The sequence below is a fragment of the Nerophis lumbriciformis genome, linkage group LG30 (assembly GCF_033978685.3).
Source record: "Nerophis lumbriciformis linkage group LG30, RoL_Nlum_v2.1, whole genome shotgun sequence".
Lineage (NCBI taxonomy): Eukaryota > Metazoa > Chordata > Actinopteri > Syngnathiformes > Syngnathidae > Nerophis > Nerophis lumbriciformis.
In genome coordinates, this window is record NC_084577.2 from 6,468,672 (window position 1) to 6,493,383 (window position 24,712).

General features: G+C 40.7%; 1 protein-coding gene across 1 annotated transcript in view; it reads left to right on the top strand.

Annotated features, from left to right (window-relative positions):
- The first annotated feature begins 12,324 nt into the window (after positions 1-12,324).
- Positions 12,325-24,712, top strand: part of LOC133572609 (solute carrier family 12 member 9) — a 115,982-nt gene continuing 103,594 nt past the window's right edge. Inside the window, exons 1-4 of the mRNA XM_061925437.2 lie at positions 12,325-12,877; positions 19,938-20,072; positions 20,673-20,810; positions 21,967-22,284. Of these exons, the coding sequence (XP_061781421.2) occupies positions 12,658-12,877; positions 19,938-20,072; positions 20,673-20,810; positions 21,967-22,284 (811 nt within the window). The 5' untranslated portion in view covers positions 12,325-12,657. The remainder of the gene's footprint in view (positions 12,878-19,937; positions 20,073-20,672; positions 20,811-21,966; positions 22,285-24,712) is intronic.

Consider the following 24,712-nt stretch of genomic DNA (forward strand, 5'->3'; position numbering starts at 1 on the left):
GAAGAGACTTGCGGTGATCAGCAGCCAGTTGAGCCTCACCATGGATTGCGCAATGACTCTGCTATCTGCTAGCCTGCTTTGCAGTGAGACCGTATTGCTATATGAATTATATCATACATTTCCATAGTTTAGTTAGCTGAGGTATATAATGTACAGTGTATTTTGTCAACAACTGTGTGTGTGTAACGTATTTCTTGTGCTCAGCAATCATAAAACGGCTGCGAAGACGCACTGGGTGAGGCTCGCAGTAATCCCGCCTCCTGGTGGTAGAGGGCGCTAGTGATCCCAGAGATCATTCTTGCGACTACCGTATTTTTCGGACTATAAGTCGCAGTTTTTTTCATAGTTTGGCCGAGCTCCAGTGCGATTTATATATGTTTTTTTTCCTTCTTTATCATGCATTTTCGGCAGGTGCGACTTATACTCCGGTGCGACTTATATTCCGAAAAATACGGTACTCGGCTGCAGAAGAAGTGATAACAAGCAGCAACAGTTAGCAGCGATCGTTTATTTTTTCCTCTCGCCTGGACTTTTAACATGGAGGATTACATATCTAAAATAAAACAGTTTTCTAAACTGGACTTTCAATCGAAGCAAGAGGTAATGCTTAAAGGAAGATCTCCATCGAGACAGAGAGACTTTTAAAACTGAAGAAAGATAAGGAAGACTTCTATAAGTTATTTTGTTCAAAAGGAGCGGCGCATGGACTTCATTTATAAGTAAAGGTATGACCATACTAACGTTTTTTTTTTTTTATTAAATGTGCTTTTTTGTGTGCTACAGTTTGTATGTGTAAAGTTAAAGTTAAGTTAAAGTACCAATGATTGTGACACACACTAAGTGTGGTGAAATTTGTCTTCTGCATTTGACCCATCCCCTTGCTCACCCCCTGGGAGGTGAGGGGAGCAGTGGGCAGCAGCGGCTCCGCGCCCGGGAATCATTTTTGGTGATTTAACCCCCAATTCCAACCCTTGATGCTGAGTGCCAAGCAGAGAAGAATGCTGGTATGAGCTTTTAAACATAACCCGTTAACTGCTGCCAATCAAATGGTGAATAAGATACTCTTTAGGGTTCATATGTTTGTAAATCTGACTGTGATGAAGTCAGTGCCTCACCAGCCATGAACCTCACCGCACGTCACTGATCCACAACAATAAAGAACTGTCATGGTCATACAAATGCATATTAGCATTTGGCAGATAAAGCCCCAGGTCATTCATATAACTAATAAACAAAATAGGTTTCCAACACAAACCCCGCAGTACTGTGGATTGTCACAAAGTCTGATGCATGTCCGTCATATTTAATGCTGTTAGTTCTCATACAGAAATAATTAGAAAACCAAGCAACTGCCTCCTTGGACAATCCTGAACAAATTAGTCTTTTATTTCTAATAGCATGTTTAACAGTATCATAAGCCTTTGATAGGTCAATGAAAAGTCATTTGTTGTAAAAGTGTCCATTAAAAGAGCTAAATAAATGTTATCCACGACAAAAGGTGTTTTGTTCAATATTATCACTAACAGTAGCATGTAGCTCTATTTATCCCTTTATATGTTGCACAGATGCAGACGGCCCATGAATTCTAATGGGTAGGAAGTCTTGCTGGTGTGACACTCAACGGAAAAGTTCCTCCAGACTTTATTAGCAAAACAGCGTGTTGTGCAGGTGCCACCTGTCGCCTTTTTAATCAGGCCCTACGCCAGTCCTCCCTCCCTGATTTGGGAATGTTTGTTTTACATCTAGGACTTAATTTATAACATCTGGAATCTGTCATATTGGGGCTGCATCCTGTCATGATCCTTAATGACTGCAGGTTTTGTGTTGTGTCTTAACTGTGTTTGTTCCCGTTTTCAGTGCTTCCACAGGAAGTAGCAACTAAGGGAGAAAGGAGTTCTTCCTCACCACAGTCTCCGGTTACAATTATAGGAAGCTTTATTTGCCAGCGCCGCCTGACTCATTGTACACCTGCACGGTGCACGCTGTCTCTATATTCCGGGGTATTGCAAGCAATCGCAATGCTTCAGCGTGACAAGTGCGGTCTTAAATCCAAGCGGACGACTCGACGGAAGTAAAACAGGCGACCCACTGCAGCAGCCCAGAAAAAAGATTGTTAATGCCATAGGGGGAACGGTGTGGTCATGGAGCTCTGTGGGCATGTCCGTTTCACAATGCTTGAAGATGAACCGCTGCTGCTCTTTTTCTTGATTTGATATGCAGTAGAGCAGTGACGTGCGGTGAGGTTCATGGCTGGTGAGGCACTGACTTCATCACAGTCAGATTTACAAACATATGAACCCTGAAGAGTATCCTATTCACCATTTGATTGGCAGCAGTTAACGGGTTATGTTTAAAAGCTCATACCAGCATTCTTCCCTGCTTGGCACTCAGCATCAAGGGTTGGAATTGGGGGTTAAATCACCAAAAATGATTCCCGGGCGCGGCGTCCCTGCTGCCCACTGCTGCCCACTGCTGCCCACTGCTGCCCACTGCTGCCCACTGCTCCCCTCACCTCCCAGGGGGTGAACAAGGGATGGGTCGAATGCAGAGGACAAATTTCATTACACCTAGCAGTGTTTCCCACAGGACAGGCATCTATTTGTGGTGGTGTGGTCGGGGGGTGGCGGCGGCAGCGGCGATGACCAAGAAGAACGCGGAGTTGGAATATAATTACAACATTTTATGTACATATTTATATACAGATTTGAACAATTAGTGATTCACTGAAATATATTTATTAATTGTGGTTCTTACAAAAAATATATCTTATAAAATATAAAAGCTAAAATGTCTCTTAAAGCTCTGCCCCTTTAATTAGTGAATACTAAATAATTTAACTTTAGCCTACTACTACAACCATATTATTTACCAGCAACATGAAGTGAACCTCCTCCTCCTCCTCCTCCTCCTGCTGCTGCTGATGAACAGGTCGCACCTGTGGTCCGGACTGTAGGCCTACCTCCTCTCCAAGTCGAGCCCTTTTCGGCCGTTGAAAATATTTTTCTATACTCATCTGTGTGAAGGAGTGAACATCCAACATTAGAATTTATTACTAACGAGCAGAACCGCTCTATGTACAGTGCCGTCTAACCTTAAGCGGCAGCAGCTCAACACATGCAGGGTTCAACGTTAAGGTTTTTTTCTACTTGCCCAACTTCTCAAATCTACTTGCCCCAATATTTTTACTTGTCCTGCCTAGGTTTTTTTCTGGCTGTGTAGTGCTCATGGCTTATATCTTACTAAAATTCTTCCCGTTGACTATTTACAACACTACACAGTATTTATTATTATTATTATTATTATTATTATCTATAATTACATTTAAATGGCATTGCATACATGTAAAATTAAATGCTATTTCACATTATTTGACCAGTAGCAGTTACACCCATCTGAACAGGTCAGCCACCTGTTTAAAGCCCGATCACAGTTGAAATCTTGAAAGGAAGGGCTTTTAATGGCCAAAACATTAACCTGGACAACATTTTAACAGCTGGTTGGCTCAGATTTGATTCTTTTCATTGCATTCACATGCTGCAGTGGACAGTGGACAATTTAGCTTCAGTCCATGTGTGTTTATTGACAACAGGGTTATAACCTGGACACGTTAGCTCGTCGGTATGAAAACAGCTGACTGTTACTACGTGCGTCTGCAGTCAAACAGCGGCGGTGTTAATGAAGCAGCGTCAGGCTGCTCACCGTCAGTGAAACGCTCAGTGAAATCGCGGATTAACGTTAAATATATGACGAGCCGCGAGCGATGCAGCTATAACCTATCTCTTATAACCTATATTACCCTCGTATTTTGATCCCGTCCGTCCGTCCCTCTTCTTCTTCTGGCCCACAAGGTGAATTAAGTGCTATTGGCGGAGTTACAATGCACGGTAGGCTACCGCCACCTACTGCACCGGAGTTGTAACTACAAGCAACATTCATAGACAGAGTCCCATTGCTTTTATGAGCGGTCGAGCGAGTCAAAAGCCGAAAAATCCATTTGTGGCGGACGTAATTCTTTCGTGGCGGGCCGCCACAAATAAATGAATGTGTGGGAAACACTGCCTAGTGTGTGTGTGACAAACATTGGTACTTTAACTTAACTTTAACTTTACACAAACAAACTGTAGCACACAAAAAAGCACATTTAATTAAAAAAAACGTTATTATGGTCTTACCTTTACTTATAAGTGCGGGAACAGTGGTGTTTGTGTTGGAGGAGTTGTGAATGAATGAAATATGAAATCCGTGCTGCAGTCTGCAGGTGTACCTAATGTTGTGGCCCTGCGGTCGTTCGCGGCTCCTCCAACGCGAGCTTTGTTGTTTTTGTACTTTTTGGCTTCTTGTTGAGTGACTTTTTTGAGTGGGTTCGGTCTTGCACGTGGAGGGTTTGGGTGTGGGCTTTGGTTGGTGTGGCGCTCCCGTCGGGGGGTGCATTAACCGGCACAAGGAGGCGGGATTACTGCGAGCCTAAGCCAGTGCGTCTTCGCAGCCGTTTTATGATCGCTCAGCACAAGAAATACTTACACACATACAGTTGTTGACAAAATACACTGTACATTATATACCTCAGCTAACTAAACGAAATGTATAATATAATTCATATAGCAATACGGTCTCACTGCACAGCAGGTCAGCAGTTAGCCGAGTCATTGCGCAGTCCATGTTGTGGCACAACTGAGTGACGTGCCTCAACTGGCTGCTGATCACCGCACCGTCTCTTCTCAGTATTTGAACGGCAAATGTGAAAATTCAGCGATTTTGAATAAAAATAAACTAAAACTGGTGAAGTTAAATGGAAAATAACTTTATAGTATAATCACTGGATACATATAACAATTTAATTTTTTTATTTATTTTTTTTTTTACATTTTTTTTCTTTCCATGATGGCAGGTGAGGCGGGGCCTCACCTGCATCCAGTGACTGCACGTCACTGCAGCAGAGTCTACTTTTTAAATGTTAACATCACAGATGATCACCCTCGTTTGATTGTGGCAGCCACAATCGTGACATTTGATTGATTGATTGTAGCCCCTCAGTCTACGACAACAATTACATAACATAAGAGCTTATGCGGAACCAAATTCATGAACAAAGAGAAACTCGGATTAGAATTTAGCCCTGGGCTTTTTGGTTTAGAAATGCCCACTACAATCCGCACGCAGGTATACACCAAATTGCCCCATTGATGTACATACAAACACATAAACCCTTAATAACACCACTTTACTGAACAGTGTCTTTATATCCTGGAACCCTAAATGAATAAATCACTTCACCGTGCGTTTATCACTTGCTCTTAAGAAGGTTACTTGAGTAAGGATTTGGGATTCAGGACTGTTTATCACACCCTCAAACAGGTACAATAATGCAACTATCATGGCATTGGCAAGCTGACAGCCAAGTACAGCAGGTCACTCACAAATCACACACTGGAAAGCTCCGTACGAGGCAAACGACAAAAGATGCATCAATTATTGATTCCTGGGCCCCTGTAGCCTCTCACATGGGACCATTGGGCTAGGTAGTCCTGACAGTCAAGCCATTGACTGAGCCAATAAATCTCCACCTATCTGCCTCTGTTATCTGTTGTCTGCAGCGGCATGACCCCGATCCTGGGACGAGACAGTTACCGTAGTTCCCAATGCAAGGCGCAGCAAAACAAACAACAACAAAATAATCGCAAAAAAATTGCCAAATATTGATCTGCCTGCCGGCAAAACTCACTGATGGTCATAAAAGATGAACATGATACAAAACAGAAGTATACGAATTATAGGATTAGTTAACTCAACACATTCGATTCTCAACCAAATCACAACTAAAGTCCTTTTACCCATCCAGTTTCTGTACAGTTGTTCCTTATTAGGGTCATTAGTGAGCAGATGCCAATCCCAGCTGGACACATGTAGACAAAGAACCATTCACACCTATGGACAATGGACTATGGATAATTTAGGCCCCCATTTACACTAAGGTTATCCAGGGTAAATCCCACCTAACCTTTTTCGTGTCCACACACAACAATGCCACCGTTTAAGACCCCCTCCTCCCTCTGTCCGCCGGAGCAACACATGTCATAGTCACCTCCAGTGTTGCTTTGTGTGCAAGTTCCTAAATTTAACTTATCTGAACAATATCCAATGTTGTGGTATTTCAATTAACTGGAATCCAGTGTGCTGTGGGGCCCTATTGTAGTGAATCACACCTCAGCCATCATAAATTAATCAAATCTTTATTAGACACGTAAACGTACTTGCCAACCTTGAGACCTCCGATTTCGAGAGGTGGGGGGTGGGGGTGGGGGCGTGGTCGGGGGCGTGGCTAAGAGGGGAGGAGTATATTTACAGCTAGAATTCAATATATATATATATATATATATATATATATGTCTTAATAAGGTTATCCAAAAAATAGTGCTCGATACCGTAGTAGAGCGCAATATATGTATGTGTGGAAAAAAAATAAAAATGAAACAGGCCTGTAGAGATGAAATAGTCTTGTGATTTTTTTTCCCCATACATACATATATATATATATATATATATATATATATATATATATATATATATATATATATATATATATATATATATATATATATATATATATATATATATATATAAAAATATATATATATATATATATATATCAGTGACGTGCGGTGAGGTTGATGGCTGGTGAGGCACTGACTTCATCACAGTCAGATTTACAGTTGGGTTGGCAAGTATGCACGTAAACAATGTGATAAAGAAGATTTTACATCAATCAAAATAGGGATCTAGATATCTGGTCAGGACACTCCTCACTCTTTTGCCTTCACCTTCATTGTCCATTCGTTTTTGGTGACTTTATATACTCTGGACCTAGATGTTGAGTCCGCGACATACATGGCTGACAATAACTGATACAGTCTACTTTGCCAGTCCAAATGCATTCACTGTTTTCCGTAGTTTTCCCTCGACGGCCAGGTAATACAAAGCACACGCTACCTTTTATATTACATCCACGGGAGCCCGCATTCTCGTTGACTCTCCTTCGACAAATGGACAACGTTTTTCAGGAAGTAGAATCACAGCTGACCTGGACATACGAAAGTTCTCTTGCCGTCTGAGAAGTGTTGTATCCGTAATAGCTGCAATGGCTTTCTCTTAAGGTATTCATGTGTGATTTCCACAAGTGTGTGTACAGATGGAAGGAGAAACATGGGCATGTCCGGATGACTCGCCTTCATATTTTCAATGGTTAGCTTCGAGTTACGAAACCGCCTTATTATGAAGCTGGCTGTGGCGCGTTCTTTCCGACGTCACTTCCTGTGTGGGGCGCGGTCTTTCTGGTGTCACTTCCTGTCCGAACTCAGTTGGTAAACGATCAATGAGTCCATGTCGCGGCTCAGGCGCGCGTCAGTGCGCATTCATCTGACTCACCTTGACGTCCTCCCAGCAGTCTGCCTTTGTTCCCGCGTCGACGAGCTGTGCGTCTCTTCAGTTCTTGGTTCTCCGTTTCCCGGACTGCCTCCTCGATCCTTGACCCCCGCTTGGACACAGACCTTCTTCGCCCCCGCTATCGCCCCTGGAATTCCTGCTTGCCTCACGGACATCCCCCTGATTTTCCGCCTCTCGCCCAACATTCCCGGTAGCATACTCATTAAATCCTACACATTGTCCCACACCATACACACTCTTGGATTCTTGTCACACTCCATTTCCTTAGTTTATATTATTATTGTTTGATTATTATATATATTGTCTACATCAGTGGTTCCTAACCTTGTTGGAGGTACCGAACCCCACCAGTTTCATATGCGCATTCACCGAACCCTTCTTTAGTGAAAAATAAAATGTTTTTTCTTAATTTAATCTTAATTTGTAAATATTAATCATGAAATGATGTTATTATATTAAATAAATACTAATAAAGACATATTTTACAAACAAAGCTACAGGAATGTACACATGATTCCATGTTTACATCTCATTGTGCAACATGTGAATGTTTTAGTGGGAACTAAATGCGATATCTGAAAGGGGTATAAATTATTTCCAAAGCAGGACCCCCACCCAGACATACAATACTAGTACACAGCTCATGAAAAACAATATTTTTTGTTATTGTCATTGCAAGTGGGCCAAAACACTTATATTAGAAAATAATCTCATGGATTATAATGATTATAATAATAAAACATTTAACTTGTTATTTAGTCAGGTTTGGGACTGGTGTGCTGCTGGTGTGGCCACAGTGCATGTGCACGTCTGACGTCGCTCACATGTTCTCCACTGAATGCTCAAGAAGTTTTTGCGTTCGCTCAAGCATATGGAAAATTAGAGGGAATATTGTTTGGGGGTATCCATAATACGCCGATAGAGAGAAGTTTTTATTTACACGATAAGTCGGGTGTGTCTTGACCTCTGTGGCGGAGGCTCCGTCGAACCCCTGAGGCCGACTCACCAAAGCCCTCGGTTCGATCGAACCCAGGTTAAGAACCACTGGTCTATATACTGTATATAATAAATCATAGAGCTTTACAGCCCCCTTGTGTCTGTGCCGTCAACTCCCTCCTGCAAAACATAACAGTCCATACAAAGCTAAGAGCCGAAAATTCAAAAAATACACAGTGCACTTAGCCGTGTAAAAAATTGTCCGAGGAGGGGGACCTTAAACGATAGTTTAGTCTGGCTGAAACAAGGCTTAGACTAAATAATTATTCGTTTAAGGGGTTATCCGGCTTAATGTACACATAGCATTAGAGTTGTCAGTGAACCTAACATGCATGTATTTCGAATATAGAGCATGCAAACTCCACACAGAGATCGAAACGGATATTGGTAACCCTGATCTCATAAGTATGAGGCCAACATCCTAAATATAAAATAACTATTTCCCTTTAACTTTAGTAGTGTTTATCTTGATAGGACTGATGCACACCAACCATTTTACATTTGAAAATACATTATGATACTAATTGCATTATACAAATATTGGTATTGTTTTGACACCAAGTAAATATAGGGCTAGTATTGCTGATACCAATATATTTTACTTGGAATTTCCTTAATATATGTAAAATATCCCTCTTATAATGTTAATGTCAATGAGGTACTCATACTACCCTTGGCTTCGATATTCTTAATATTTTGATCAATGCACCCACGCCTAATAAAACAAATTAATTGCATAATCACTCAATGTAAAGCCAGAGTTGTCTTAATTTAACAGCATTGGTAATCAATGAACACATTTGTTTTTAGTAGGAAGGGAATTTATATGGCCTCATTCATCGCGGTTTGCCTGATACTTGAAACGTGACCAATTGGGTGTTCGCACTACGCACTTAAGCCACCAGATGGCAATAGAGTGTTGAATATCTTAAAATGTGTTGTGCGGCAATTCCAGTTTAGACCACAGTGTCAGTTGCTATGTAGAGTGGCGCTTTCCATCATTTTCAGCAGAATGCATTGCAAAATAACTGACCTCCCACTTCCTCTCACGGGAGATCCACTCAGGAATAGGGCTACATGAATTCCTTCCCTACTGTATGTTTCTGCAGTGGTTAACACACCCATATGTAAAATCCTGCATCAGTACATTTTCAAATAAAAAAAGAAAAGAGGACGATAAACGAATCAAGCACATTACTATAATTTGATTAAGTTGTGAAAATACTGTTTTTTTCTGGCATTATTGGCAGAAAAAATGGTTTAATGGACTACTACTATATAGATGTATGTATATTTACTGTTTACTGCAGGGGTGCCTATAGTGTGGCCTCGGGGTTAGGTTAGATTAAATAGATTTTTATTTATGTGCATTTCTTTTTTATACTATTTCTGGGGATAGGTTGATTGGCAACACTAAATTGGCCCTAGTGTGTGAATGTGAGTGTGAATGTTGTCTGTCTATCAGTGTTGGCCCTGCGATGAGCTGGCGACTTGTCCAGGGTGTACCCCGCCTTCCGCCCGATTGTAGCTGAGATAGGCTCCAGCGCCCCCCGCAACCCCAAAAGGGAATAAGCGGTAGAAAATGGATGGATGGATACATCAATTTTCAATTTAATGTGATGCATGTTTTGTACTAAAATTAATTAATGGCAAATAAATTGTATATAGTTTTTCTTTTTAGTGCAAAATAATAAATTTAACATAATTAATACATACATTTGTAACCTTTCCTGAAACAACTCCAAGTGGGGCTCTAATTCCACATCTGCCTTATGAGACCATGTAGCACCAATACTGTGCACCACCATATTCTTATCAGTGAATGAGCAGGAAGGGACTAGGAATATCCATCCATCCATCCATCTTCTTCCGCTTATCCGAGGTCGGGTCGCGGGGGCAGCAGCCTAAGCAGGGAAGCCCAGACTTCCCTCTCCCCAGCCACTTCGTCCAGCTCCTCCTGGGGGACTAGGAATATGTCTAATATTAAGTGCCTTGTCATTTATTAAGTGAGAATTTATATGTGCTTTTTAGCAAAACTGGACTCTACGGCTTGAGGGGCACGCACAGCACGTGAAGTTAAAAAACAACAATTTAACCAAAATATTAGTAAATGTTTTGTATGGAGTCAATATAACAAAGTTTATGGATTATGAAACCTTTACCTGTTAGTGAAAATTTTATTAAAGACTAATTGAACCCATTTGCACATAGACCAGTTAAATTAGGTCCAGATGAAAAACGACTATATATCCTGGGTTTGATCCCCGAGGTCTGGGTCTTTCTGTGTGGAGTTTGCATGACTGCGTGGGTTCCCTCCGAGTACTCCGGCTTCCTCCCACCTCCAAAGACAAGCACCTGGGGATAGGTTGATTGGCAACACTAAATTGGCCCTAGTGTGAATGTGAGTGTTAATGTTGTCTGTCTATCTGTGTTGGCTATGCAATGAGGTGGCGACTTGTCCAGGGTGTACCCCGCCTTCCGCTGACTACAGCTATAATAGGCCTTAGCCCTCCGTGATCCCAACAGGGACAAGCGTTAGAAAACGGATTAATGGATAGATGTATTTAAGGCTCTTAAATCTAGACTAGATTACCCCACAGTTCCTGAATATTCATAAAAACAATTTGTGAAACCTTTATCATATATATTTTTAAAACACAATCAAGACATTTTACCATTTGTAGTCGTAGGTAAAATTACAAACTGTGTTTTAATGAACTGTCAGGGACTGTGGGATGACCTAGTTTTTTGTAGTTTTGAAAACTTTCCATAGCGTTTTTTTAATCTAGACCTAATCTGGAGATGCCCAAAAAATGGTTATTTGATTTTCACAAATAGAATGAAAGTTTTAAAAAACACACATTTTGTTATAGCAACTCTACAAATGTATTGAAAGTTGTGATACATTGTTGTTTTTTGTCCTTATTTTGCACTAGTGACATAATTATTCAATGATCATGACTCCTGCTCATTGAGAAATCACAATAAACAAAAACAACAGAAACATTATACAAATAGAGCAAAAGGCACAATCTGGCGCTAATCTGAAATTTTGATCCAAATTATCCATTCATTTTTATCCATCCATCCATTTTCTACCGCTTATTCCCTTTGGGGTCGCGGGGGGCGCTGGAGCCTATCTCAGCTACAATCGGGCGGAAGGCGGGGTACACCCTGGACAAGTCGCCACCTCATCGCAGGGCCAACACAGATAGACAGACAACATTCACACTCACATCCACACACTAGGGCCAATTTTAGTGTTGCCAATCAACTTATCCCCAGGTGCATGTCTTTGGAGGTGGGAGGAAGCCGGAGTACCCGGAGGGAACCCACGCAGTCACGGGGAGAACATGCAAACTCCACACAGAAAGATCCCGAGCCCGGGATTGAACCCAAGACTACTCAGGACCTTCGTATTGTGAGGCAGATGCACTAACCCCTCTGCCACCGTTATTTTAGTCTTTTTTTTACAAAATGTTTATGGTATTGGTTACGGTATTAATTCAAATTTAAAATGTCTTTAGGACAAGCGTCCCAAATACTGTGTTTTGATTGGTTAGAACGAAACATGTGATCGCGAGAAAATGGTTCAAAGCACTCTTGCCATTGACAACACAAGGATTAGTAAAGTCTAGTAAAGTATCACAAAATACAACAACTGCACCCGGAAATTGTCGTTTCATCCCGAAAATAATTGTTAATGGTAGTCCAGTACTAACGCTGGTATTGAAACTAATTTATAACGTTAAGTAAAGCACAAACAAACATTCTTTGCCACATATTATTAAAGTAAAAATATTACACCGGGGTTTGTTTTATTAGGGGTTTTATTTTGAAAATCCTAATCCGGAAGTACGTGCTAATGCCGTAGTTTTGATGGTTTGTGCATCACATGACACTTTTTGCTGAGAAATGAACCAGAACTAAAGTATTTATGGACTTGGACTTTAGTTTTAAAGTATTTGTAAAGGTAGCTGAAATTAGAGTTAACTATACAAACCGCGTTTTCTCAATTTATTTATTCGCAAAAAAAACTCCCCCCGCCCGGCGTCCCTATGTTGTCAAGGAGGAAGCGTACTTTTGAGCCACGAGTGACCAGAACGTGTCACTGATTAACTTAAGTGATGATAGTTTTACAGGCGTGTTATCTGCGAAATTCAATGGCATATTGAGAAGAAAAATAGGTGTTATTGTTTAATAGGAGCGAAGTTAGTCAGGATGACAGAGCGGACTCCGCTCCTCCACTACCGTCTGTTGACCAGCGTCAATGAATCCGAGCGGCGGGCTCCTTCAGCCGGCCTGGCCCGGGAGAAGACGCCGGCCGGTCCCCGGCCCCGGTTCTCACACTCGAAGCAACCGAAGAAACTATCCACCTTCTTCGGTGTGGTCGTCCCCACCTTGCTGTCGATGTTCAGCGTGATTGTATTTCTGAGAATAGGTAAGTCTATTATTTTTGTTGAACTTCATGATTAATACTCTTCATAAAATTAGGAGTCCCAAATTGCGGCACTGGAGCCATTTCTGGCTCGCAGCTCTATTTTATTGGTCTATAATTAGGCCAATAATGTAAGTATAAAGACAACAGAAAAATAGATGCCTATTACATTTCAACAAAAGTGTAAATGGATACATTTTATAACAGAAAGTAAACATATATTAACAGTAAACTAAGAATAGTTTTGATAAATGTAAATGGTAAATGGGTTATACGAACCCCGTTTCCATATGAGTTGGGAAATTGTGTTAGAAAACGGAATACAATGATTTGCAAATCATTTTCAACCCATATTCAGTTGAATATGCTACAAAGACAACATATTTGATGTTCAAACTGATAAACATTTTTTGTTGTTGCAAATAATCATTAACTTTAGAATTTGATGCCAGCAACACGTAACAAAGAAGTTGGGAAAGGTGGCAATAAATACTGATAAAGTTGAGGAATGCTCATCAAACACTTATTTGGAACGTCCCACAGGTGAACAGGCAAATTGGGAACAGGTGGGTGCCATGATTGGGTATAAAAGTAGATTCCATGAAATGCTCAGGATGGGGCGAGGGTCACCACTTTGTCAACAAATGCGTGAGCAAATTGTTGAACAGTTTAAGAAAAACCTTTCTCAACCAGCTATTGCAAGGAATTTAGGGATTTCACCATCTACGGTCCATAATATCATCAAAGGGTTCAGAGAATCTAGAGAAATCACTGCACGTAAGCAGCTAAGCCTGTGACCTTCGATCCCTCAGGCTGTAATGCATCAACAAGCGACATCAGTGTGTAAAGGATATCACCACATGGGCTCAGGAACACTTCAGAAACCCACTGTCAGTAACTACAGTTGGTCGCTACATCTGTAAGTGCAAGTTAAAACTCTTCTATGCAAGGCGAAAAACCGTTTATCAACAACACTCAGAAACGCCGTCGGCTTCGCTGGGCCTGAGCTCATCTAAGATGAACTGATACAAAGTGGAAAAGTGTTCTGTGGTCTGACGAGTCCATATTTCAAATTGTTTTTGGAAACTGTGGACGTTGTGTCCTCCGGACCAAAGAGGAAAAGAACCATCCGGATTGTTATAGGCGTAACGTTGAAAAGCCAGCATCTGTGATGGTATGGGGGTGTATTAGTGCCCAAGACATGGGTAACTTACACATCTGTGAAGGCGCCATTAATGCTGAAAGGTACATACAGGTTGTGGAGCAACTTATGTTGCCATCCAAGCAACGTTACCATGTACGCCCCTGCTTATTTTAGCAAGACAATGCCAAGCCACGTGTTACATCAACGTGGCTTCATAGTAAAAGAGTGCGGGTACTAGACTGGCCTGCCTGTAGTCCAGACCTGTCTCCCGTTGAAAATGTGTGGCGCATTATGAATCCTAAAATACCACAACGGAGACCCCCGGACTGTTGAACAACTTAAGCTGTACATCAAGCAAGAATGGGAAAGAATTCCACCTGAGAAGCTTAAAAAATGTGTCTCCTCAGTTCCCAAACATTTACTGAGTGTTGTTAAAAGGAAAGGCCATGTAACACAGTGGTGAACATGCCATTTCCAACTATTTTGGCACGTGTTGCAGCCATGAAATTCTAAGTTAATTTTTATTTGCAAAAAAAAAAAAAAAGTTTATGAGTTTGAACATGAAATATCTTGTCTTTGTAGTGCATTCAATTGAATATGGGTTGAAAAGGATTTGCAAATCATTGTATTCTGTTTATATTTACATCTAACACAATTTCCCAACTCATATGGAAACGGGGTTTGCACTTCTATAGCGCTTTTTTACCTTCAATGTACTCAAAGCGCTTTGACACTATTTCCACATTCACCCATTCACACGCACATTCACACACTGATGGCGGGAGCTGCCATGCAAGGCCCTAACCACGACCCATCAGGAGCAAGGGTGAAGTGTCTTGCTCAAGGACACAACAGATGTGATTAGGTTGGTAGAAGCTGGGGATCTCCCAACTGCGCCACGCCGTCCCCGTGGGTTAAGAGAATACATGTTACGTACAGGGGGAGTAGACGGCACAGACCACAAGGGAGTCGTATATAGCTCTATGATATATATATATATATATAAAAATAAATAAATAACACATAATAATATTAATAAACAAGGGTATGGAGTGTGACCAAATCCAAGAGTGGGTATGGTGCACGACTATGTGTGAATTAACTGTTGTGTGTTACCGGGAGTGTTGAGCGAGATGTGGAAGTCTCCGAGGGGAAAGGCAGGCTCGAATGTCCGTGAGACAGGCAGGTAGTCGGGGGTAAAGCGAGGCGTCAACATGTCCGTGTCCAAGCGGGAGGTCGAGATCCAAGGGGCAGCCAGAGACCCAAAGGGCAGACTGCAGGAAGGACGACAAGGAAGGCACGAGACCAATCAAACACGACGGTGGAGAACACACAGAGAGAGAGCAAGGTTGCATAGCGCTAGATGATTGCTTATGGTACTCGAACAGATGACTACGTTCTGGCGCCGGATAGCAGGTTGTGCAGGCTTATGAAAGCGGTCCTCTGATCAGCAGCAGGTGCGCTGATTGCTGGAGATTGATTGCAGCTGCTTGCTGTCGCCGAACTGACACGTGCTTGGCGCGCTCCTGGAAGTGCGCTCAGAGCGAACAGATGAGTGAGCATTGGCATGCGCCCGGGCCGTGACAATCCAACTGGAAATTACACAATATGTTACTACATTTGTCAGCAGCTAAATTAGGAGCCTTTGTAACCTATTTTAAATGGTTCTATTATCATTTATATACCAAAATATATATGGTAATCCAGTACATATTTTTTTGCAAGAAGCTGCAGTATACAACAAGATATACCGGTAGTTTATAGGCCATATCACCTATCCCTAAAGAAGACCGAATTGTGGGAACAATTTAAGCATTAAAAATAATATAATATAAATCCACTTCTTTCCTTTCCAGACACCCAAAAATATGAACTCAAAAACCTACCGGATTTTCCGGACTATAACCCGCTACTTTGTTTCCTACACTTTGAATCCTGCGGCTTATAAAACGGTGCAGCTAATGAATGTAGTTTTCTTTGCTAACAGCCATAATGTTTTGTTTTCAACAAATATTTTTCAGAAAACACCAATAGAGACTGAAAATGTGTGTTATTGTTTGTGCTATGGCGCTACCTGTTGGATGAGTTCGCTCACTGCAGGTGCTGCTAGTTGAACGTCTACAGTATTTCCTTCTGTTTAGTGCTTTAAACCGGAAGCACAAGTTCTGTTCCTTCCACTAGTCATCCATGGCGTTTTTACTCGTGTGGTCTCTTCGATAATCACTCCCAGCAACGTTTGTAAGTTTTATAATATAACTAAAACGATTCATACTTACCGGTACTAAACTGTCACATATTTGATAAGTGTTTTCATGCAAATTTGTACATGCTATCATAATGTAATCAAGCTAGCGTCGTTAGCATTAGCTAATATGCTAATATTTTTACCAGTGGCTCTGTTAGTATTATACCTTACAATGGTGTTCTTTTTGTATTGTGTCAGTTTCACAAATTTCTCAGTAAATTCACCAAAACGTCACCGTGGAGTTATTGAGTATGTTTAGCTGATTGGAGAGCTAGCTTCCGCAGCCAGTGGGTCTATGACGATGACTTCTGTTGTGATTGTTGTTTTACTGCCGTGCTACAAGGCACCGTTTGGAAACATTTAAGGTATGTAAATAAACATTTATAATATCTTTCTGTGTAAATAACTTATTTCACAACGTGTATATATCTGCGGCTTATTAAGTTAAAGTGAAAGTATCCATGATTGTCACACACACACTAGGTGTGGCGAAATTATTCTCTGCATTTGACCCATCACCCTTGATCACCCCCTGGGAAGTGAGGGGAGCAGTGAGCAGCAGTGATGGCCGCGCCCGGGAATAATGTTTTGGTGATTTAACCCACAATTCCAATCCTTGATGCTGAGTGCCAAGCAGGGATGTAATGGGTCCCATTTTTATAGTCTTTGGTATGACTCGACCGGGGTTTGAACTCACGACCTTCCGATCTCATAGTCCGGTGCGCCTAATATATGGAAAATATTTTTTAGCTAAAAAATTTGGTGGGTGCGGCTCATATCCTGGTGCGCTCTATAGTCTGGAAAATACAACACATTATTGGGATAAATTATAATTTTACATGCTGAAAACATTGAAAAATACATGCAAGTGATGAATGAAATGGATAAATATACCTACATTTAACATCACTTTTACATTAATTGAGGCCTCTTGTTGGCGAAGACATTGATGAGCAAAGAGGCAGGAGGGGTGGCGGGGATACCCACGCTTTATGGGTTATTTTTTTAATTTGTTAGTGTTCCTCACTTTCCTTATCTTCTTTGCGCTTGGGATTCTTTGTTTAGGCACTCAATTTCACTCAATGATACGCAGACAAATGGAATACTTTGTCACGTACAAACCGAGATAAATGGCAACGTTTTTGCGAAAATCTCTGCAAAAACCTGTCGTACAGAAAGAAGGCAGTAGGTAAGCAAAGAAAGGCTACTTTTATAGGTAAATTTAAGTAAATGGAATTTCCATTAATCTATTTAGTCAGTTGCTTCGCTTCATGTTTTTCTTTATAAGTAATATGCCAGTCACATACACATAGAGAAAGAGGATCTGCTCCATTTGATTTCATATTCACTGTTCACCTGTACTTCCTGTTATGACTGGGTTTAATGTGTGTGTGTGTGTGTGTGCGCGTGTGTGTGTGTGAGACTGTGTGTGCGCGTGTGTATGTGTGTGTGTGTGTATAAGACATCTACCAAATCTGCTGCTACATGGGTTACTTCATGTTTTCACTTAATATATATGATCAAGTTTGCAATGTATGTATATACTTATATCAATGGAGTGAGTAAGGAATTGGTTTTCTACTTGAAATACTAGTATGAAGATAGAAACGATTCTAAATGACACGCACTTGAAAGTTGAACATGATTGCTGTAAAAGCCAGAGAAAAGGACTCCGACAACCATCACAAAAGGTGTGTGTGTTGAGCTTGTGTGTCAGTATTCTAGTACTACCACCAAGGTATTTTCTACCCCCACTGCAAGTCTCGTGAGATGTCAGCTGCTGTGTGGCGCGCACACTAGCGTCTGTGTACGACTTATTCCGTCACAGGTTGGCCTGCACAGGAATTAACAATGGCCTCATTGTTGTTGTAAAATCATTGTTACACATGTCAATCTATAATGTAGTGTATGGATCTATTTCACACTGGCTTTTCCCCCCGTCTCTGTTCTAGATAAATGTCACAGACGCGGATATTAGCTCCACCTAGCTCCAGCTTTGGAGAAACACAGAGGCAAACATTTAACATTTAGCATATGCGGTGTTTCCCAAAGGACCGCAATCTATTTGTGGTGGTAGGTTGCAGGAGGCTAGATTATGTCTTCAGGGCTGTACGCTTAGCTTTTTGACTTGGAGCATAGGTGCCACTAAATGAAAAAATTAAGCAGCACAGAAAAAATTTAGGAGCAATATGAACTGTTCTAAATGACACAATTTTATTACTGCCTAAACAAAATACATAATTAAACACATGTGCTCTCATACATATAGATACAGTGCTATCATAAAAGTCTAATGCAACCCTCAATTAAACATCCCTGTCCCACAGTTTTTTGTAGTTAAGTCATACTACTGTACGTCATGACGAACACACATGTATTATCTACACATACAGTCACAGAACATGGCTGACATCACATCACATGCAATTACCCTATTTTCCAGACTATAGAGCGCTCCAGTCTATGTTGCACCCAATACATTTTAGAAGGAAAATGTATTTTTCCATATATTAGCCACAGAAATATACTTGGTGAATTGAGTTATTTACACAGAAAGATTTTGTAAATATTTATTTACATAACTTAATTGTTACCAAATGGTGTCTGTAACACAGCAGTAAAATGGCTGATCAAACAAAACAAAAGTGGTCGTCATGGACCCCCTAGCTGTGGAAGCTAGCTCTCCAATCAGCTAAACAGACTCAATAGCTCCACGGTGACGTTTTGGTGAATTTACTGAGGATTTTTGTGAAACTGAAACATTACAAGAAGAATGCCACTGGAAGTTAATAATACTAACACAGCCACTCGTAAACATATTAGCATATTAGCTAATGCTAACGACGCTAGCTTTATTACATTATGATGGCACATTTAAATATGCATTAAAAACACACATCACACGTGAGACGGTTTGCTGACATGATGACTTCACAAGTCTCGTCGGAGCATAGTGCTAACCAGGGATTTAATCAAAATCAATTTGATTAAATCAGTGACTCAGCAAAGTCCATGACGAAGAGTGTATTGAAGAACATACTGTGTTTGCCTTGTTTTCATTCCTCTATTCACACCTAAATGTTAAACAATTGTATGTAAAACTGATAGTCAAAGGTCTCCGCATTCGCTTAGTCCTCCTTCAAAACCAGGTCATAAGTTACATCACAAGTTCATCCCATTTGTAATCGCAAGCATGCTATATTCTATACGAGACCTGGGCAATTATTTTGACTTGGGGGGCCACATTGAGAGAAAAAATTGGGCGTGTTGGGCGTGTGTGTGTATATATATATATATATATATATATATATATATATATATATATATATATATATATATATATATATATATATATATATATATATATAATACAGTATATATATATATATATATATGTGATGTGTGTGTGTGTGTGTGTGTGTGTGTGTGTGTGTGTGTATATATATATATGTATATATATATATATATATATATATATATATATATATATAGATTTGTTGCTTATCACTTGTGGAAAAAATAGTATCTAGAGAGGCCCGAATACTCACTAAATATAGTGACAAAGTCGCTAAGTTGGCATCATTGATCCCTCCTGCTGCGTCTTCTTATTCTCTGACAGACCTGAGACCTGAGGCCCCAATTATAAAATTGTGCATGCTATGCTTTGTCTACAGGTTTCTTGGTTGGCCAGTCTGGACTGTATCAAGCAATTGCCATGTTCATTGTGGCTTACTTCATAATCTGCATGACTGTGCTGTCGGTGTGTGCCATCTCCACTAATGGCGCCCTGGATGCTGGGGGGGCCTACTGTATCCACCTACAGATTTATGCTGTTATGTGACACATGCACTTGACTGTCTGTCCTCTCAATAATACCGATGTTAGTGTTTTTTTGGTGTATTTTATCTTCTGTCTTTAGATGTTAGTGAGCAATATGTAGTATTTATTTCTATTTCTTTGTTTTTCATTACGCTTTACTTCTGTTACTGTATGTAAAAACCTGCACTGCAACAATGTAAAAGCCTATTCTATCCTATATTAGTTAAGAGGAATTAATGTCCTGAGAAAGTATTAAAACACAGAAATAACCAAAGCAGAAGTTACTTAAGTGGCATATCATATTTCCATTCTATTGCATATATCTGTACCCCTTAGTCAAAGGTATCAATATGTAAAAGTTATCTTACAGTGCTTGTCAGCTTTTGATTGTGTCTGTTTTTAGGTAAGGCATACAATATTACACATTTAATGTTCATTGACAATGTTAAGAAGAGCCATATCTGGTAAATGATGGTCGACTTACTCTTGACTAGACAGCAGAAGAGACCTCTGACTTTGTCTCTGTCAATAAGCAAGTTTTAAAATTGATTTTACATTGTCTCAAGCAGCCCTTCCTTAATATTGCTCAGACATGATCAGCAGAGCGTTGGGTCCAGAATTTGGAGGCAGTATTGGAATCATGTTTTTCTTGGCTAATGTGTGTGCTTGTGCTTTTTATGTGCTGGGCTTGGTCGAAGCCATTGTTGCCACCTTTGGTGTGCCAGAGGGTAAGTTTTGCCATAATTGGTCTAGTTCTGTCATCAAAGGTTGGAAAATGTCAGCATTTCTCATTTAAATGTTAGATACTAGAATACACAATCAACCGGTAAAAAAATTTCAAGTGTAAGATTGTAAGCAGAATATATGGGCAGCATCAAAATGCAAAATAAAAAAAAAACAAGACAAGAAATAGAAACTTTTCTTTAAGACTTGAACAGACTTCTCTGTCATCAGCTGTCAAAAGTTTATGACAAAGAATGTCTGATATTGGCTTCTTTTAACCAATTGCTGCGAATGCAGCTGAGATAGGCTCCAGCACCCCCTGCAACCCCAAAAGGGACAAGCGGTAGAAAATGGATGGATGCTGCTGTGGTTGGATTATGGGACAAAAAAGTGAAGTGGTGGACCCAAAGAAATGTAACTCAGCTAAACCAGAGGTTCTGACAGGCTTGTCCTTGAAGTCATCTGGCCATAGTCTGTACAGTGTTTCCTGGGTCTTTTATTAGGATAATTTTGCAATTTTTCTAAACAACTGTGTAATTGCATCGATGATGAGTGTCATACATCGCCAATGTATGACACTTTACAACCAGAAGCTCCATTTTTAGGCCCTACTCAGATGCCGTCTTATTGGGCTGCAATCAGCATCAGTACGAGCCTTAATTTGGGTTGAGCTGAGCATCAGCCTATGTCTTCACAGACAAACCCGTTAGATCTACCAGCAATTTTTTTGGGGAGTCTCACTCTTGACCAATATCTTCAGAATATTTTACGAAATGTAACGCCCCGGTCTTTCTGTGTCCAACTTTGTCTGCAATGGCAAATTGCAAGAGGCCTTGCTTGTGCCATCAGACAAAACGATGACAGCCTTTAAATTTAAATCCACTATTCAATAAATTGCAGACTCTTCATTGTTAGTCTCCTGCTCCTGTTTTTTTCTTTTTTGCATGTTGATGGTCTTACAATCTTGTTAGAATCAATTAGCACAAAAAAATGCATATTCTTCAGTTTCTGCCCCATTTTTAAGATTTTCTTCAGGAATGTAATATTACATACAATATTTGCTGAACAATGATACTCATATTAGGTGATATAATATATTAACGGTAAGTAAGACGATGATCAAAGTTCAATTACTACGTTTCTCCTGTGATCTTTCCTTAGATGGGTCACTGGCAGCATCTTCACACCAAGTCCTGCCATCAGGCTACTGGTGGTCTCTTCTTTACGCCACAGCTATCGCCCTGCTCTGTTTGCTTGTGTGCCTGGTCGGTGCTCACATCTATGCCAAGGCCACCTTCCTTATCTTCCTGGTGGTCATCTTTGTCCTCGGCACCATCTTCATCAGCTTCTTTGCAGTACATCCTCGTACCATCATCCTACCTGGTTCTGCCACATCTGACCTAGTGGTAAATGGAACGGGCCCGACTACGGCAAACTTTACTGGCTTCAAGTTGGACACCCTGCTGGGGAACCTGTGGGGTAAGACAAACTGAAAAAAAATGTGTTACTGCAAAGGACTACGTTGTAATGTATGTACGTACGTACGTTTGTCGACACAAATTTTCATCCTATTTTATCAGCACTGTTCTCTTTTTTTAGCATTGCGCCAAATTACTTCATGCAGGGATAATTTTGCAACATATCTTTTGACCAATTTCCATGCAGGACAGGTTGTGAAAAATATGTACAACTTGAATTTAATTGAATGGCCCACACTCGGTGAAAGCAGGGGAGTGGTTTGTGAGTGTTAAATAAGATGTGTGTGTGTGTGTACAACGTTCACCAGGGATATGCTATATTACTGTTGTGTTGTGGCTTGTTAAAAAAAAAAAAAAAGTAATTGCTCTGCAAGGCAAAAATGTTGTCTTTTCCAGTCCAGTCCAAGTCCAAGTCCATTCAAGTCATTGCCACTTTGCAGTTGACCAGCCGCTACATCTCTTGAATAGCAAGACTGACTTAATTTGCTTCTGCTCCTCTGGAAGGACAGAATAAACAGTTTGTGTTCGCTTTACTACAACCCCCTCATCGCGTGATTACGCGCGGATTCGCAAGATCCCGTAAAAGTCAGCGCTATTTTGCTGCACAGCGGAGCAACAACAGAAAGACGGTGAGGATTGCAGAATGGCAGATGGCGGCGAAGTTCCGTGGAAGCAACGTTCTAATGCCGTTACGCATCCAGTGGAAATCCGGGGTGAACCGGCCTGTGTCTAGACGGCCACTTGAAACAGCAACTAAACTACAAAGCTAAAGCTAGCAAGAACAATCCATACACCCACAACACATTTCATCTGGTTGTGTTGTTGTGAACGACATCATCGATGTAAGATCAATTAACAAACAGGACAGCAGTCGCTAGAGGGGCTTTCTCTCACATTTTTTTTTTTTAAACAGCCTCAAATCGTCATCAAGCTCAAAACAGCAGAACACTTCCCCCATTCACAATAATAGCGCTGTGCTCAACATCCGGTCAGACAGCGCTAACAAAATCAACTTTTCAAAAAGTACCGTACTTAAAGCACTTATTGATACATTTAGACAAGGGTTCCCTCCGGGTACTCCGGCTTCCTCCCACCTCCAAAGACATGCACCTGGGGATAAGTTGATTGTCAACACTAAATTGGCCCTAGTGTGTGGATGTGAGTGTGAATGTTGTCTGTCTATCTGTGTTGGCCCTGCGATGAGGTGGCGACTTGTCCAGGGTGTACCCCGCCTTCCGCCCGATTGTAGCTGAGATAGGATCCAGCGCCCCCCGCGACCCCAAAGGGAATAAGCGGTAGAAAATGGATGGATGGATTATGATTTGACTGAAAATACGAGTCAAAATTGTCCAATTGCAACAATAAATGAGGATTTTTGCATTTAAATAATGAACATTTTATTAATTGCACAAATAGCACACGCTGTACGGTAAATATAAAAAGTACAAATCGGAATTCAATAACATTTAAACGGAAAAACTGATCGTTATTGTTCCTTTGTATTGCTTTTGTTATTTTATTTTATGGTTTTTACTATGATTTTACTTGTTGTCGTTTATTAATTTCTTATTTAAAGCTGTTGTTCTTTTAAATTATATTTTAAGTTGAGGTTTGGTTGTACAATAAATACTCATGTTTTCAAATTAATGAATAATTGTGTTATTAATCGTGATTTAAATATCAATCAAACATAATCATGATTCTTATTTTTGCCATAATCGTCCAGCCCTATTACCACAATATAAACCTGTAAAGGAGAGTCAGTCGCTATTACCTGAGAGCAACATCACCCTCCATCCATACACATGCAAGCTTAATTTCTCCCTGAATCCACAAAGGAGCAATTGAAAGTCTGGCTTACAAGTGTGGTGCTGTAGTTTAAAAGGCCCAAATGTTTTTAGGAGCCGTGAATACCGTCAGGAAGTCAAAAGTCACAGCTACACTATTGATTCCTTGTCGGAACTAACCCAGGCCTTCAATATGACAAGGCAAAGGTGAAGGAAAGGCAGCACTTGTCCAGAATGAGGAGAGTTCCAGCAGAGAAGTAGGGATTAAACAGCAAGGCACCTCGACAAAATGGTAAAGGCAAAGTAGCAGAGAAAGATTTTGTGCCGTGATCTCTAGCAGGTAGAGCCACACCACGTCACGTTCTTGTTCCATACAGTCTACAATGTCCTACGCAGCCCTTCTAACCTTCATAGCTGGGACTTGGAGCACACTCAGGCATGCTCACTTTGCCAGAGCAAAGGCAGCTTCGGGCATATCTTTAGTTGCTGCCCAAAAGCTCTTGGCTCTTGATTCAGACAGCATAACAAGGTGCTGAAGACCATCACAGAGAGCATGTTCAGTGCCATCGCCATTTACATCCAAACCAGTGAAGCACAATATCAGCTTCATCAAAGCAGGAGAGACGGGTAGAAAACGTCATG